Here is an 18492-nt window from a genome sequence, read left to right as displayed (position 1 = left end):
ATAGTAAGAAGAGCAGGCACAATGGTATGACCAATGATAATGTTTGTGGGTATTGCATGCACACACTCAGCTAAGGACAATCAGCTTTCATGCCTCGTTACTGCTTCTCCTACCCTTGGTGGACATAGAGAACCATTGATCACTGGTCTCTTTATAACAACCTTTTTTATATTTGAAGATTTATCAGGCCCCCCCCTTCAGCCATCTCTTCTCTACACCAAACATGCCCAATTCCTTCCTCATTGCCTCACAGGGCATGTTTTCTAATCTTCTTCTCAGAGAGATTTAGAACTCATTGTTCTGGGTGCAGAGCAGAGCTATTGGACTGATATCCCCACTCACATTTCCAGAGAAGGGAAGGGACCCTTGAATTCTGGGAAGAGGAGTGACTCCCCCAGCCCTTGTCTCACCCAAAGGGAAGCAGCATGTTCAGGGCCCTTGTCCCACCATGTTCCCCTTTTTTACCTGCTCCCTTTCTTGGAGGCCCTCTGGAGGGCCCTATGGAACTCCCTCTGGGGCCTGTCAGAACTGCTCCTAGATGAGTGTCGTGAGGAGGTCCTGGCTCCTTCCTTATGCCAACCCAGGGAGGGAGGGGAACAGAGAACCACACTGAAAACTGAACCCTGTCTCTCACTTACAGAGGTGTCTCAGCACATGAGCGCTTGGCATTAGGATCTGGATTATGCACCTCGGAACAAAGATAATTTGAGTCAAACAAGATGGACCAAACTTTGGAAATGGAAAATTGTAACCCAGCTGGAGATGGTTAGATTCAAGCTTCTTCGTGCCCAAAATGAGCCAATAACATTCAGTCTCTATCTACCCAACCTGAAGTAATTCAGTTTGCCTCGGGCTCTTTCAAACCGAATCCAAGCCAGTTTGCTTCGGTTCTGACTCCGTCATATTCAAATCGCTTGGTTCTGGATTTGTTTGGGAGAACTCTGGGATTCCTGCCTAGCTCTGAGCTCCAGGATCCTTTCAACTGGACCCCACTCAACTAGTCCCTTTGTCACCTGCAGCACCTCTGTGAGAATAAAAAGCAGCAGCATGATGCAGGGAGGGAAGGGAAATCCCAGCCAGACAGTTGCAGGAGGAGGGCGTGTGAAGGTAACAGTGTCTCTCCGGGACAGTGACAAGCCACAGCGAGGAAGCGGGAGGAGGGGGGCTAATGGGAGGATAATCACATTTGCAGGTGGAACGACAATGACAAGGTCTGAGCATGGAAAGCGCAATCCGCAGGAGGAGGGGAGGGGAAGGGATGACAGAACAGACTGTCTTTGGCAGACCCTGCCCAGAGGCTTTGTGGGCAGCTACAGTTCCCTGGGGACTTGTCCACGGCTCCAAGGGGGGTGGATAAGTAGGCACAATGAGGTGGAAGTGAGCCAAGAGGAATGCACGGTGAAACCTAGCCAGCTGGTAATGACAGGCGGAGCATCTTGTCCCCGCTACATTGCTAATCTGAATCCCATCCAGCTCAGTAACGGTCCAAAGTCGCTGTCCTCAAAGGGCTGCTTGGTGGCCCACGTGGGATTGGTTTGGTGGCCCTAGCCCAGTTCCCCAGTCTGTGCGTCACAAACATCACAGCTGCAACAGACGGTATCAGGCCTCCTCCCTGGCAGTCCCCTTGGAGCGGCACAAAGCAGGAAGTCTCCAGCGGCGGCTGGAGAGCAGAGCTCAGTGGGAGTCAGCGGTGGGATGCCTGCCTGACAGGACATCCAGTGCCAGGTCTGTCATTACAGGGAGGCCATAAGGGATGCCGTGTCCCCTCATAACTGCCAGCCTACCCAGGCAGCTTTGCCCAGGCTCCTGGCACTTATCCACAGCCTGCAGCTGTCTCCGGTCTGTCTCTCTCATCAGCGCCCAGCTCGGACCAGCAGACTTGGCCCTACCCCACATCCCAGTGAGCCAGACCATGGATCAAGAAATCCCTAAACAGAAGGGACAAGACAGATGGGGGAAGCTCGATGAGGAGGGAAGGCACCTCCAGGTATGAGGGGAATGGAGGGGGGAGAGGAACCCCAATTGGAGAAAGGTGTAAGGAGACACCTCCCAAAGATGTAAGTTGCGTTAAGGAGACACACACATGTCCCATTAGGCAGAGGAGGAAAAAGGAAAGAGCCACAATGGTAGGAGGAAGGTGGAGGGATGGGAGAGCTCCCACAGGAAGGAGAGTGGAAAACCCAAAGGGAGGCAATTCACATGGAGAGAGTCTGTTATCGGGGGGGAGCTTCACACAGGAAGAGGGAGAAGGAGGAAGAGGTGGAGAAGAATTGGTAGAGGAAGTAGAAGTGGGTGGCAACCTGGGCAGCAGTGACCATGAGATGATTGAGTTCAGGATCCTCACAAAAGGAAGAAAGGAGAGTAGCAAAATACAGACCCAGGACTTCAGAAAAGCAGACTGACTCCCTTAGGGAACTGATGGGCAGGATCCCCTGGGAGGCTAATATGAGGGGGAAAGGAGTCCAGGAAAGCTGGCTGTATTTTAAAGAAGACTTATTGAGGGCACAGGAACAAACCATCCCAATATGCAGAAAGAATAGCAAATATGGCAGGCGACCAGCTTAGCTTAACAGTGAAATCTTCGGTGTGCTTAAACACAAAAAGGAAGCTTACAAGAAGTGGAAACTTGGTCAGATGACTAGGGAGGAGTTAAAAATATTGCTCAAGCATGCAGGGGTGTAATCAGGAAGGCAAAAACACAACTGGAGTTGCAGCTAGCAAGGGATGTGAAGGGTAACAAGAAGGGTTTCTACAAGTATGTTAGCAACAAGAAAAAGGTCAGGGAAAGCGTGGGACCCTTAATGAATGGGGGAGGCAACCTAGTGACAGATGATGTGGAAAAAGCTGAAGTACTCAATGCTTTTTTTGCCTCCGTCTTCACAGACAAGGTCAGCTCCCACACTGCTGTCCTGGGCAACACAGTATGGGGAGGAGGTGAGCAGCCCTCAGTGGTGAAAGAACAGGTTAAGGACTATTTTAAAAAGCTGGACATGCGCAATTCCATGGGTCCAGATCTAACGCATCCGAGGGGGCTGAGGGAATTGGCTGATGTGACTGCAGAGCCACTGGCCATTATCTTTGAAAACTCGCGGCGATCGGGGGAGGTCCCAGACGATTGGAAAAAGGCAAAATATAGTGCCCATCTTTAAAAAAGGGAAGAAGGAGAACCCGGGGAACTACAGACTGGTCAGCCTCACCTCAGTCCCTGGAAAAATCATGTAGCAGGTCCTAAAGGAAACCATTTTAAAGCACTTGGAGGAGAGGAAGGTGATCAGGAACGGTCAACATGGATTCACCAAGGGCAAGTAATGCCTCACCAACCTGATTGCCTTCTATGATGAGATAACGGGCTCTGTGGATATGGGGAAAGCAGTGGACGTGATATATCTTGACTTTAGCAAAGCTTTTCATACAGTCTCCCACAGTATTCTTGCCAGCAAGTTAAAAAAGTATGGATTGGATGAATGGACTATAAGGTGGATAGAAAGCTGGCTAGATCATCCAGCTCAACGGGTAGTGACCAATGGCTCGATGTCTAGTTGGCAGCCGGTATCAAACGGAGTGCCCCAGGGATTGGTCCTGGGGCCGGTTTTGTTCAACATCTTTATTAATGATCTGGATGATGGGATAGATTGCGCCCTCAGCAAGTTCACGGATGACACACCGGAGGGTAGGGATAGGATCCAGAGTGACCTAGACAAATTGGTGGATTGGGCCAAAAGAAATCTGATGAGGTTCAACAAGGACAAGTGCAGAGTCCAGCACTTAGGACGGAAGAATCCCATGCACTGCTACAGGCTGGGGACCAACTGGCTTAGCAGCAGTTCTGCAGAAAAGGACCTGGGGATTACAGTGGATGAGAAGCTGGATATGAGTCTTCTTGTTGTCAAGAAGGCTAATGGCATACTGGGCTGCATTAGTAGGAGCATTGCCAGCAGATCGAGGGAAGTGATTATTCCCCTCTATTCGGCACTGGTGAGAGGCCACATCTGGAGTATTGAGTCCAGTTTTGGGCCCCCCACTACAGAAAGGATGTGGACAAATTGGAGAGAGTCCAGCGGAGGGCAACGAAAATGATCAGGGGGCTGGGGCAGAGGACTTACGAGGAGAGGCTGAGGGAACTGGGCTTGTTTAGTCTGCAGAAAAGAAGAGTGAGGGGGGTTCCAAAGAGGATGGAGCTTGGCTGTTCTCAGTGGTGGCAGATGACAGAACAAGGAGTGATGGTCTCAAGTTGCAGTGGGGGAGGTCTAGGTTGGATATTAGGAAACACTATTTCACTAGGAGGGTGGTGAAGCACTGGAATGGGTTACCTAGGGAGGTGGTGGAATCTCCATCCTTAGAGGTTTTAAGTCCTGGCTTGACAAAGCCCTGTCTGAGATGATTTAGTTGGTATTGGTCCTACTTTGAGCAGGGGATTGGACTAGATGACCTCCTGAGATCTCTTCCAACCCTAATCTTCTATGATTCTAAGACAGAGGCGGGCAAACTTTTTGGCCTGAGGGCCACATCAGGTTTCCAAAATTGTATGGAGGGCCAGCTAGGGGAGGCTGTGCCTCCCCAAACAGCCAGGCATGGCCCGGCCAACGCCCCCTATCCGACCCTCCCTGCTTCTCGCCCCCGACGGCCCCCCGGGACTCCTGCCCCATCCAACCCCACTGTTCCCTGTCCCCTGACAGCCCCCCCAGGACTCCTGCCCCATCCACCCCCCCCCACCGCTCCCTGTCCCCTGACCGCCCCCAGACCCCTTGCCCCTAACTGCCCCCCGCCGCCCGATCCAACCCCTCCTCTCATTCCTGACTGCTCCCCCCGGGACCTCTGCCCCATCCAACCACCCCTCTCCTTCCTGACTGCCCCCCTGGGACTCCTGCCCCCATTCAACCCCCCCCATTTCATGCCCTCTGACCGTCCCAACCCCTATCCACACCCCCGCCCCCTGATGACTATCCCGAACTCCCCTGCCCCCTTAACCACGCTGTCTGGAGCGCCAGTGGCTGGCAGAGCTACAACCGCACTGTCCAGAGCACCAGGACAGACAGCCACGCCACCACACAGCACAGACCACTGGGTCAGGCCACGGCTCTGCAGCTGCGCTGCCCCAGGAGCTTGCAGCCCTGCCACCCAGAACGTTGTGCCGGCGGTGTAGTGAGCTGAGGCTGCGGGGGAGGAGGAGGAGCTGAGGGCTCAGGGCCGGGCAGGATGGTCACTTGGGCCGCATGTGGCCCGCGGGCCGTAGTTTGCTCACCTCTGTTCTAAGAGAAGATACCCAGTGGGTCAGGGTCAATGCAGGGATTGCAGAGCTGGAGAGAAGAGAGAGGGAGGTGTCAGAGTGGCCGGGCAGCTGGATGAGCAGTAAGTGGGGGGAAGAGAGAAGTGGGCTCCGATGTCAGCAGACATTCCTGGCATTGAACTGTTGCCGAGTCCTCTGCCCACTCCAGACGCTTTCACAAGCCATCATTCCCAGCTCTCTTTCTGTTTTGATCCTCACTTTCCAGGTTTCTTATCTCACCCTGTCTGAGTCTGACATTTGCTCTGAGACCGTGGGATTTTTCAGGGAGTTCCCGAGGTCAGAGAGAAACGCTTCTGAAAGGGAATGTAGAGGTGGTGGAGAATTCTTGGCTTTCCATGTTCCATCTTCAGAAGTCCCTACCAGTTCTTCTAAGACCATGCTTATCCTGGGATTTTTTGCACCAGTACGGCTACCACAGTGCAAGCATCAATGTACACGCACTATGCTGGCGAAGATGGGACTTGCATCAGAGCAGGATGTCTATGTTAGAAGTGTGCATTAATGTAACTATATTACGGTAGCTACACAGGCACAAAATTCTGCCACCCATTCTACGACAGTCCAATTTATAAATGGTTTAATGAAGGGTTCATAAAAGATTCCTAGGGTTACCGACATGAGCAGCATGGACTATAGATGATTAAAAACAGAGCAGAAGGTGTTAAAAATGGTGAGAAAGCATGGTTATAAACAACCTATTGACCTGTTGGATTCTACAGCAGCATTTATCAACCATTTATACACTACTTACAAAAGAAATCTTAATATAACGTGTGACACACTTCCCTAGTCTAGACAAGTCCTATGGCCAGCAACACAGACCTGTTTCAAACGGCTTGCTTTCTGCATTGCTCCCCACCCTTTGATGTTCTGAGGCTTCATGAAGAGGTTAACCAGTACTCTTCTCCTTTTATCTTCTTATGGCATGTCACCATGGAAAAGAATAGGCTAAGACCAGACTAGATGTCTTTCTAAGAGAGATGCTCTAGCTCAGACAGAAGCTGTGAGCTTGACTCAGGAATTACTGGGTTAGATTCTCTGGCCCTTGTTATGCAGGAGATCAGACTAGATGATCCTAATGTGTCCTCCTAGTCTTAAAATCCATCCATAGGAACAATATGAGAAATATGGCCTAGATGCTTTTAATCATAGAATTGTAGGACTGGATGGAGCCTTGAGAAGTCATCTAGTCCAGTCCCCTACATTCACAGCAGGACTAAGTATTACCTAAACCATCTCAGACAGGTGTTTGTCTAACCTACTCTTAAAAAATCTCTAATGATGGACATTCCACAACCTACAGTAACTCCTCGCTTAACGTTGTTGTTATGTTCCTGAAAAATGCGACTTTAAGTGAAACGATGTTAAGCAAATCCAATTTCCCCATAAGAATTAATGTAAATGGGGGGGGTTAGGTTCCAGGGAAATTTTTTTCACCAGACAAAAAATTATATATCTATATCTATAGATCTATATCTACACACACACACACACACACACACAATATGTACACAGCAATGATGACTGTGAAGCTTGGTTGAGGTGATGAAGTTAGAGGGTGGAAGAGGGTGGGATATTTCCCGGGGAATGCCTTACTGCTAAATGATGAACTAGCATTTGGCTGAGCCCTCAAGGGTTAACACGTTGTTGTTAATGTAGCCTCACACTCTACAAGGCAGCAGGAATGGAGGGAGGGGAGACAGCATGGCAGACAGAGACAGAGACACACTCCCTGTGTGTGGGGGAGAGAGAGAGAGAGATGCGCATTGCCCCTTTAAGTACGCTGACACCACTCTAAATACATTGCCTTTAAAAAATCAGGAAGTTGAGGCAGCAGCTGCGGCCAGCAAGCTCTCTCTGTCCTGAGCCCTGTCCTGTCCCACCCTGCTCTATATGGAGAAGGGGTAAGTGGGGGACAGGAGTAAGGGGGAGGGGGACACCCTGACATTAGCCCCTCTCCTCCCCCCTCCCCTGCACAGCAAACAGGAGGCTCCCGGGAGCAGCTCCAAGGCACAGGGCAGTAGCAGCACACAGCAGTGGGAGGAGGGACAGCTGAACTGCCAGCAATTGGTAGTCTGCTGGGCAGCTGCCGGTCCACCCTGGTTCCAAGCCCCCACCAGCTAGCTCCAATGGGCTGCTCTTTCTGCAAGCAGTGGACAAAGCAGGCGGCTGCCAAACAACGTTATAAGGGAGCATTGCACAACTTTAAACGAGCGTGTTCCCTAATTGATCAGCAATGTAACAACGAAACAACATTAACCGGGATGACATTAAGTGAGGAGTTACTGTACCTAGGCAATTTATTCCAGTGCTTAACCACCCTGACAGTTAGGAAGTTTTTCCTAATGTCCAACCTAAACCTCCCTTGCTGCAATTTAAGCCCATTGCTTCTTGTCCTATCCTCAGAGGTTAAGGAGAACAATTTTTCTCCTTCCTACTTGTAACAACCTTTTATGTACTTGAAAACTGTTATCATGTCCCTCCTGAGTCATCTCATCTCCAGACTAAACAAACTCAGGTTTTTCAGTCTTCCCTTATAGGTCATGTTTTCTAGACCTTTAATCATTTTTGTTGCTCTTCTCTGTACTTTCTCCAATTTGTCCACATCTTTCCTGAAATATGGACACAGTACTCCAGTTGAAGAAAAATCAGCGCAGCGTAGAGTGGAAGAATTACTTCTTGCTTACAACATTCCTGCTAATACATCCCAGAATGATGTTCCCTTTTTCTGCAACAGTGTTACACTGTTGACTCATATTTAATTTGTGATACAGTATGACCCCAGATTCCTTTCCGCAGTACTCCTTCCTAGGCAGTCATTTCCCATTTTTGTATGTGTGCAACTGATTGTTCCTTACTCAGTGGAGTATTTTTGCATTTGTCCTTATTGAATTTCATCCTGCTTTGTTCAGCTCATTTCTCTAGTTTGTCCAGATCATTTTGAATTTTAATCCTATCCTCCAAAGTACTTGCAACCCCTCCCAGCTTGGTATCATCCACAAACTTTATAAGTGTACTCTCTATGCCATTATCTAAATCATTAATGAAGGTATTGAACAGAACCGGACCCAGAAGTGACCCTACTCAATATGCCTTTCCAGCATGACTGTGAACACCTGATAACTACTCTCTGGGAATGGTTTTCCAACAAGTTATGGACCCACCTCATAGTAGCTCCATCTAGGTTGTATTTCTCTAGTTTGTTTATGAGAAGGTCATGCAAGACAGTATCAAAACCCTTACTCAGGTTAAGATATACCGTATCTATCGCTTCCCCCTATCCACAAGGCTTGTTACCCTGTCAAAGAAAGCTATTAGGTTGGTTTGACACAATTTGTTCTTGACAAATCCATGTTGACTGTTACTTATCACCCTATTCTCTTTTAGGTGTTTGCAAATTGACTGCTTAATTATTTGCTCCATTATCTTTCTGGGTACTGAAGTTAAGCTGACTGGTTTGTAACTCCCTGGATTGTCCTTATTCCCCTTGTTATAGATTGGCACTATATTTGCCCTTTTCCAGTCCTCTGAAATCTCTCTAGTCTTCCATGACTTTTCTAAGACCATCACTGATGGCTCAGATAAGAACGGCCATACGGAGTCAGACGAAAGATCCACCTAGCCCGGTATCCTGTCTTCTGACAGTGGCCAATGCCAGGTACCCCAGAGGGAATGAACAGAACAGGTAATCATCAAATGATCCATCCCCTGTTGTCCATTCCCAGCTTCTGCCCATCCTGGCTAGTAGCCATTGATGAGCTATCTCCTCAGTCAGCTCCTTGAGTATTCTAGGATGTATTTCATCAGGCTCTGGTGACTTAATCTATCTCTATGCCAGGCCTGCACAACACGCGGCCCGCGTGGGCCCACTGTGCGGCCCGCGGGCAAGCGGTGGGGGGCGGTTTCCGGGTTCACCCCCTGCCCGGGGGGCCCGACCTCACAGCCCCGCGCGCCGCGCTCTGACCCCCCCCCCCGGCAGGGGGCGAACCCGGCAGCCGCGCTTCTGACTGTCAGGGCAGTCAGAGCGCGGCGCGCGGGGGGGGGCGACCTCAGCCCCGCGCGCCGCGCTCTGACTGCCCTGACAGTCAGAAGCGCGGCTGCCGGGTTCGCCGCGCTTCTGACTGTCAGGGCAGTCAGAGCGCGGCGCGCGGGGCTGAGGTCCCCCCCCCCCCGCCGGCAGGGGGCGAACCCGGCAGTCGCGCTTCTGACTGTCAGGGTAGTCAGAGCGCGGCGCGCGGGGGGGGGGGGCGACCTCAGCCCCGCGCGCCGCGCTCTGACTGCCCTGACAGTCAGAAGCGCGGCTGCCGGATTCGCCCCCTGCCCCGCGCTTCTGACTGTCAGGGCAGTCAGAGCGCGGCGCGCGGGGCTGAGGTCGCCCCCCCTCCCCCCCCCGCCGGCAGGGGGCGAACCCGGTAGCCGCGCTTCTGACTGTCAGGGCAGTCAGAGCGCGGCGCGCGGGGCTGTGAGGTCGGCCCCCCGGGCAGGGGGTGAACTCGGAAACTGCCCCCCACCGCGGGCTGTGAGGTCAGCCCCCCCCCCTGCACACGCGTCGCCAGGGCCGGCTCCAGGCACCAGGCAACCAAGCTGGTGCTTGGGGCGGCACCTGGAGGGGGGCGGCGCGGCGCTCGGGCCGCCGGGGAGAGCGGGACCACAGCCGGGCTCACCGCCCTCCCCCCGGCGCTCTGGCCGCCCTCCCCCCGCGCCCTCCCCCCGGCTGCCGCCCTGTGCTCTGGCCGCCGGGGGGAGAGCCGGGGCTCGCCGCCCTCTCGCCGCCCTGCCCCCGGCGCTCTGGCCGCGGGGGGGGGGAGAGCCGAGCCCCAGCCGGGGCTCGCCGCCCTCTCGCCGCCCTGCCCCCGGCGCTCTGGCCGCCGGGGGGAGAGCCGAGCCCCAGCCGGGGCTCGCCGCCCTGCCCCCGGCGCTCTGGCCGCGGGGGGGGGAGAGCCGAGCCCCGGCCGGGGCTCACCGCCCTCTCGCCGCCCTGCCCCCGGCGCTCTGGTCACCGGGGGGAGAGCCGAGCCCCAGCCGGGGCTCGCCGCCCTGCCCCCGGCGCTCTGGCCGCCGGGGGGAGAGCCGAGCCCCCGCTGGGGCTCGCCGTCCTGCCCCCGGCGCTCTGGCCGCCAGGGGGGGGGCGGGGGAAGAGCCGAGCCCCCGCCGGGGCTCGCCGCCCTGCGCTCTGGCCGCCGGGGGGAGAGCCGAGCCCCAGCCGGGGCTCGCCGCCCTCTCGCCGCCCTGCCCCCGACGCTCTGGCCGCCGGGGGGGGGGGAGAGCCGAGCCCCCACCGGGGCTCGCCGCCCTCCTCCCAGGGCTCCGGCCGCCCTCCCCTCCGGCGCCCTGCCCCCGGCCGCCGGGGGGAGAGCGGAGCCCCCGCCGGGGCTCCGGCCACCCTCCCCCCCGGGCTCCGGCCGCCCTCCCCCCCCCGGGCTCCGCCCCCCCCCGTGGGCGGGGGGCCGCCGGAGGCTTTTTTGCCTGGGGCGGCAAAAAAGCCAGAGCCGGCCCTGCGCGTCGCCATCTCCCGCGCCTCCTGCCTGGCGTCCAGCGTCACTTCCGGGGCTGCTGAGGCGGGAAGCGCTGGCTGGGCACGAGGCAGACCTGGTAAGTCCGAGCGAGGGGGGAGGCATCTGGCCTGGGCTCTAGCCGCAGCTCACGGGGGCTGGGGTCAGGGGGATGTCCGGGTCAGGGGGATGTCCAGCTCAGAGGGGCTGGGCTCAGAGCTAGGGGTCAGGGCTGCGGGGGGATGGGGTTGGGGGGGGGTGTCTGGCTCAGAGGGGCTGTGCTCGGAGCTGGGGGTCAGGGCTGCTGGGGGATGGGGTCGGGGGGTGCTTAGCTCAGAGGGGCTGGGCTCGGAGCTAGGGGTCAGGGCCGGGGGGGGGGCTGGGTTCAGGGGGTGTCCGGCTCAGAGGGGCTGTGCTCGGAGCTGGGGGTCAGGGCTGCTGGGGGATGGGGTCGGGGGCTGCTCAGCTCACAGGGGCTGTGCTCGGAGCTGGGGGTCAGGGCTGGGGGGGGATGCCCAGCTCAGAGAGCCTTACCATGCTGCTAACCCCCGCCTCCCCCGCCTCCCAGAGCCTCAGCGCGCCGCGTCCAGGAGCGGCCCTGGACAGCGCTGCAGCAGCCTGGCTCCAGCGGGACGTGAGCTCCCGCTGCTCGGCTGCAGCTCGCAGCCCCGCCCTCTTACCACACGGCTCTGAGCGGGAGGAGCTCAGGCCTCTCTGGAGCAGCGCCGCTGCAGCGCTGTCCAGGGCTGCTCCTGGACGCGGCGCTAGGATGACCAGCCGTCCCGATTTTATCGGGACTGTCCTGATATTTGCTTGTTTGTCCCGCGTCCTGAACGATGTTCGGTCGGGACACTGGACAAACAAACAATTTTGCCCTCTGCTCCGGCGCACAGGCGGAGCCCGGAGGGGCTCTCACCCCCCCCCCGCCCCACTCCGCCTCCTCCTTCCCCCATTGGATCTCTCCCCAAATCCCTGCCCCCAGCCCCGCCCCGCCCCCTCACTGCCCCATTGGATCCCGAGCCGGGCCTGGGGAGGAGATGCCCCTGTGCAGCAGCCTGGGCACACGGGCCATGGCCGGCCGGGGCCGGGAGCGCTGCAGTGCAGCACGGCGGCTGCTCCAGCCCTGCAGCCCACGGGGCAGCACGGTGCGTCCGGGGGCAGCGCGGAGTGGGCAGGGCCCGGGTGGGCGGCGCGGCCCGGGGGTGTGGGCCACCCATCAGAGACACGCGGCGGAGAGGGGCTGCCGGGGCGAGATTTGTCCCAGGCGGGGCGGCCGGCGTACAGGGGCGAGGAGCCGGTCAGGGTCCCCCAAACCGATAAACTTCCCCGCCGCTGCCGGGGAGCCCCGCACCTCTCCCGCTCGGCTGCGCTCCAGCGGGCCGGGGAGCCAGAGGCTCCGCGGGGAAGGCAGCTAATGCCCCCGGACCCTCCAACGGCTGGATGAGCTAATTCCCGAGAAGACCAGCAGGAGGCGCCGCCGGGGTGAGTCCTGCTTGCTTACACGGGGGCTGGGCGGCGCTGGGGGGGGGGAGATGGGGTTCGGCGGGGCTGGGGTGGCGCGGGGGGGGGGGCGTTTCAGTACGGCCGGGGGGTTTCGGCCCTCGGCTATTTTCTTTGGAGTAATATGGCCCTCGCCGCTTTACGAGTTGTGCAGGCCTGCTCTATGCAGAATCCATCAAGCATTCTGGGCCCCACACAAAGCCATGCAATTATCTCCCCATGCTGGGGCATTTCAGAATAGCTTGAAAATGGGAAGGCATCGGCTTCTGAAGGTTTGTGCCTGTATTTATGCAAATATATGGAAATGCATGCAAATCTGCAATCCTTTAAAGCCAAAAGGATTTGGGAAGGTATGGAGGAGGGAGAGATTCTCAGGCAACAATGGCAGAAAGATAATACAAATTGACATGACCCTGGAGATAGCTGCATGGCATCACGAGCAAACGAAAAAAGCCAGTGTGACCACTGCATGGGGAGGAGATGGCTAATAGTGGGGCACAGTGAAGGCAAGTGCAACTCCCTCTTTTCTATTAAAACAGGAGGAAGAGCTCATCCTGCTGCTGAGGAGGGAGTGTTGATCCCACAGGGCTACTACTCTTGTCTGGCAGGTGGAGAATCTGGAGTGGGAGGCGCAGGTCCTTGGTCAGTGGCTTAACCAGGACCAGCACTGCACAGGGAGAAAAAAATGACCCAGCTGGGAGTCCCCTATTCCAGTGTTTTTCAAAGTTTGGGTCACGACCCAGTACTGGGTCGTGGCATGTAAGGCACTGGGTCACCTTGCTCAGCACCCAGGGACCCTAACAGCTCAGGTCAGCACTGCCGACCGGGACGTTAAATGTCCCATCGGGGGTGCTGCCCAGCTAAGGCAGGCTAGTGCCTACCTGTTCCGACACTGCGCTGCGCCCTGGAAGAGGCCAGCAGCAGGTCCAGCTTCTACGCAGGGGGGCTACGGGGCTCTGCGCGCTGCCCTGCCCCAAGCACTGGCTCCGCGGGAGCTGAGGGGGGAGTGCCTGTGGGCGAGAGCCATGCAGAGCTGCTTGCGCGCCTCTGCCTAGGAGCCGGACCTGCTGCAGGCCGCTTCCGGACGCCGTGCTGTCCGCGGTGCCAGGACAGGCGGGGAAGCCTGCCTCTGCATCCGGCTGCACCACTGACTGGGAGCCACCGGATGTAAGTCCACGCCCCAACCCCGTGCCCCAATCCCCTGCCTCAGCCCTGAGCCCCCCCAAACCCAGAACCCCTTTCTGCACCCCAAACCCCTCATCCCCGGCCCCACCACAGAGCCTGCACCCCCAGCCCAGAGCCCTGACCCCCTCACGCACCCCAACCCCCTGCCCCAGCACAGAGCCCCCTCCCACACCCTGAACCCCATTCCTGGCCCTACCCCGCAGCCCTCACCCCTGCACCCCAACCCTCTGCCCCAGCCCTGAGCCCCTCCCACACTCCATACCCCTGCTCTGTTGGGTCACAGTCATCAACTATTTTCTTCAACTGGGTCCCCAGAAAAAAAGTTTGAAAACCACTGCCCTATTCTTCTCCTTTAAGGGAAAATCCATCTCCCAGCTGGCCGGGGAAGGACACACATGCACACGCATTTAGCCAGTTAGACCTGCTTGGGGACCTGAACTCCTTTTGGATAGATTTCTTCACTTGTCCCCTTTGCTCGGCCCTGTCATCACAAGGCCACACAATGGCAATACCTCCGACAACAGCTCACACGTTTTTGTGGTGGGCCTTACATGATGGTGGCTCTCTTTAGTAACAGATTCCAAGGCCAGAAGGAACCATCTGATCTGATCTTGAGTATAGCGCAAGCCAGACAACTTCCCAAATAATGCCTAGAGCAGATCTTTTAAAAAAAAACCATCCAATCTGAATTTAACAATTGTCAGTGATGGAGAATCCACCCCGACCCTTGATAAATTGTTCCAATGGTTAATTACTCTGACCGTTAAAAATGTACACCTTATTTCCAGTCTGAATTTGTCTAGCTTCAACTTCCAGCCACTGGATCATGTTAGACTTTTCTCTGAACCCTCTCTAATGTATCAATGTCCTTCTTGAATTGTGGATACCAGAACTGGACACAGTGTTCCAGCAGCACTCGCACCAGTGCCAATACAGAGGCAAAATAACCTCTGTGATCCTACTCTAGATTCACCTGTTTATGCATCCAAGGATGGCATTAGCCCTTTTGACCCCAGCTTTACACTGGGAGCTCATGTTCAGCTGATTATCCACCAAGACAGGTTTTGAGAGTCACTGCTTCCCAGGATAGAGTCCCCTATGGGTTCCTAGGGTTCCTGGTGAGTATGGCCTACATTCTTTGTTTCCAGATGTATACATTTGCATTTAGCCAATTTAAAATGCATATTGTTTAAAGGCCTAACATTTTGTTTGGACAGAAAGAAAAGAACCGAGACGTACAGGGCCAGAGCTTCAGCTGTTTGACTGTGATGATCCACACCAACTGAGGATCTGGATCTTAGACTCCAAAACTGGGGAGGGCGAGGGAGTTCCATTGAACATTTAGACACAAACGAACATGTTTGGAAAATTTTGACTTTAATTGAAACCCGATTTTTTGTTTGGCTGAAAACCAAAACACTTTCGCCGTTTAGCCGCTAAGTACTAAGACCTGCAGCAACCTGTCTGTCTTATTCTTTTCCCCACAACACAGTGATCAGGTATCTAATTCGACAAATTTCCAGCACACTTAAGCAGCTCTCATAATACACTGGAAATTCTGCTGTCCAGCACTGCTCTGAGATGCCCACATCAGCAACTCTGAAAATCGGGCTCCCGCCGCTCCGATGTAATGCAATGTAGGCAATCAGCCCCATCTCGCTTTCAGCGTTGCCACTTCACTTTCTTCATGCAGCTCTGCACTGCAAGTTATTTTCCCTCAAATTCATTAGCTTGCATTTTCCCGGACTGCATCTCATTATGTTATTTCTTAGCTGTGATTCTAATCTCTCTGGGTCCCTCTATATTCATTATCTCTTCCCCCTGGTGTTCAAAAAACACCTCTTGGTTTCGTAGCATCTGCCAATAGAATAAATGTGCTTTTTCATCCCCTTTTCCAGAGCGCTGAACTAAGGAGGGGAGGATGGTCTCGTAGCCATGGCAGTGAAGAGGGATGCTGAAGAGCTGCCTCCCTTGGTAACCCTGGACTACTCCATGACACTGTAACAAACCCATGGTCTCCTAGGACTGCACAGATATCCCAATGCCGCTCAGCATGGCTCCCTAGAACTTTGCGGCAGCAGGGACAGAACTCGGAACCTCCAGCTGCACAGGGACCGGCCACTTGAGCTCAAAGGAGAATCTCCACAGTCGGTACCCCTTCTATCTTCTCCCTAGGCTGCAGCCATCCACTAGAGGGCAATGGAGTCACACACATTAACCGTTAGCGCCACCAGTAGAATCAGCCACTGTTAATTAATCGACAGGGCAAATCCCGAAGGGAGGAGATGGGGGTGCTCAGCAGCTCTCTGGGTTTGGCCAAGGCTAGCAGCGCAGAGCCGTCACCCGCTGCTCTGTTCTGATCCCATTTAGCAGAGAACAGTGGTTCCCATACTCATGAGCAAGATTACAATAATGCTCACCGGCCTGCCAGGGTGATAGGAGGTTACAGTATAAAGCACACTGCTGTCCTTGGATCAAATTTGTTGTTGATTATTACTGTTAATTGAAAATGTTAATTAAGTCGAGACAGAACCACCTCCCTTGCAACAAGCCACTGGACCCCACTCCCAAATTCTGTGCATTGCCATTCCCCTGACCCTCTCTTTGAGGGGTGTTCAGTTCCCATGACAGTACTCAAGGGTCCCACAGTTTCACAGCCAAAGAATCCACCCACTGCCACAGAAATATTGTCAGCATTCATTTAATAAAACATGTTTTTAGCACTTGTGTTTGCCAGCGTAACATTCCAAATGTGAGCGGAGTGCAGAGTGATAGAATGTGGTCGGCAGATACTGGGGTTTAGAAAGGTGGTGACCAATTCTATTAATCTCACTGGGCTGTCTGATCTGAAACCTAACAATGATCGTTTCAGTGTCAATATTGTTCACTGCTGATCGTTTGTGCAAAAATACCCAGCTAACCTGCTTCTCTCCCAACCCCCAACAGCCTCCCACCCCTTCCCTGGACGCCAGCTGTGCCCTAGCCAGCTGACAACTTCCACAGTGCAGCTCTACACCAGCAGCACAAAGCTCTGTTGCATGCTGAAAATTAACGGGTGCCATGAAACACATTGGTCCAGATCATCAGCTGGTCTAAACAGGCACCTGCTGAGGATTCAGCCCAGTGAATGTAAAACACAAATGAACAGCAAGAGTTCTGTGCAGACTGGGTTATTCCTTTTCATATTTAATTAAATATAAACCTCTCACTTTTTTTTATTTACCTTATTGCAATATTTCTATTCTGTTGCACTCCAGAACCCCAAGGCCTTTGCCACAGAGCTGAGATCCAGCTTGCTGCAGACTATACAGACCTTGACATAACGCTTCTCCAAGCCAAATCCCATTCATCCTTCCAGGAAGATGTCATGCGACAGACACTACAGCAAATGCTTTGCTGAACCCCAGATACTCTACAAGACGTAGAGCTGTGTTCCCACTGTCCGCTAATTGTCTGACTCACTCAGAAAAACCCACCTTGTTTGTCTGGCAGGTTTTGTCCTTTATAAAGCCCATCCTGCCTATTTCTCATGGTTGTTACCCTGTAAATGCACCTTCCAAGAGTCTGGACCAAAAGAAAGTAACCATGGAACATGCTGACCAAATAAGTCTCTTTATCCACCTCTAGTGGCCGGATCCTACTGAGCAGTGTATGAGTCTACTACTGCACCCAAGCCTGCTGGTCCTTTACCTCAAGCAGTAGAGACTCTTGCTTTTAGATCCAGGGGCACGTGGCTCAATCCCACTGTAGCGGGGTGGTCCCCCGCTCCTGCCCTGAAGGGCTTAAAACAGCCAGGGAGCAGGGCTGGGGCAAAGGAAAAGCTACAAGGCTAATTGGGGAAGCAGCCACAGCTGGGCCACACCCCAATCAGGCCACAGCTGGCCTGTATAAGAAGGCTGGGAGCCAGGAGCCCAAACAGTCTCTCTCTGCCTTCAGAGGGAGAAGGGCCTGGCTGCAGCGAGTTAGAGATAGAGTACCTGAGTGGAGCAGGGCTGGGGAAAGGCTGAAGAGCTGGGGAGCTCCAGCCTGGAAAGCCCCAGGCTGTGGCCTAGTATTAGGCCAAGGAGTACTGGGGGTTGCAGAGGGCAGCCCAGGGACAGGCCAAGGCAGCAGGTCCAAACCCAACCTTGCCAGTGATGAGTAGGCTGATACTGCAGTCTGCCCCAGGATGTGGGGCTAGACGATGACTGGCAGTGGCTTTATTCTGAGGTGAGGTAGGGATAGTGGGTGGGGGTTCCCCAGGGAGGGGAGACCCTAGTACTGAGGGGTGTACTGCCAGGGGGCAGCACCCCAGATACAAAGGCACTGGGGTCTGGGAGGGACATGGGGGCCAGAGGACAGGCGGACCACTGGCCTGCAGAGGGCGCTCCAGGATGCTGGAAGAGCTAATTCCCAGAAGTCACCAGCAGGAGGCGCTGCAGGGGTGAGTCTGCTCCTCTACACCCACTGACTACCCATCCATGGGGTTGCCCCAACAGGGAACGTTCATAAAGTCAGTACAATGTCTTGCTATTTGTGGTCATCAAACTTACCCCTGGTTCGTGCCCCACTCGTTCCGGATGCAGAGATGCTTGTGCACCGGGTCCTTCATGTAACCCTCATAGCAAAGGCACTCACCTAGGAATGGAGAGAGGTAAAATAAGAGAATGAATTGTACTGGCCACTGCTGGAGACAGGCTACTAGACTAGATGGACCAAGGTCTGATCCTGTGCTCCGAATGAACCCTGCTAATGGGAGTCTGTGGGCTCCATGGGGGCTCACAACAGGCAGGGTTATTACATCAGGAAATCCCACCTCCAGGTGCCAGAGGCTGAAGTGCACAGATTGTGTAACTGCATTAACTCCATCCCTCCCAGAGATCTACAGGTGGTGCCGTGGCAGAGGTGAGCCCTCACACCAAATACTGTCTCCTCTTCTCCTCCCTCCAGACCTTGCTACAACTGTCAGCGGCAGCCTCTGACCCCTGGTCTAAAGGCTGGGAGCTGGTGGTTGTACAAAACCAGCAAATGCTCAGAATAGAGTTCAGA

The 18492-nt window shown here is 54.8% G+C and overlaps 1 protein-coding gene across 1 annotated transcript in view; it reads right to left on the bottom strand.

Moving 5' to 3' along the window:
• The window catches only part of ASTN1 (astrotactin 1), a 209462-nt gene that overhangs the window by 72721 nt on the left and 118249 nt on the right, over positions 1-18492 (bottom strand). The window contains exon 8 of the mRNA XM_065409136.1: positions 17997-18081. Coding sequence (XP_065265208.1) covers positions 17997-18081 — 85 coding nt within the window. The remainder of the gene's footprint in view (positions 1-17996; positions 18082-18492) is intronic.

This window comes from Emys orbicularis, chromosome 8, assembly GCF_028017835.1.
Source record: "Emys orbicularis isolate rEmyOrb1 chromosome 8, rEmyOrb1.hap1, whole genome shotgun sequence".
Taxonomy (NCBI): Eukaryota; Metazoa; Chordata; order Testudines; family Emydidae; genus Emys; species Emys orbicularis.
The sequence above is the reverse complement of the archived record's forward strand: the minus strand, read 5'-3'. Positions and strand labels throughout refer to the sequence as shown.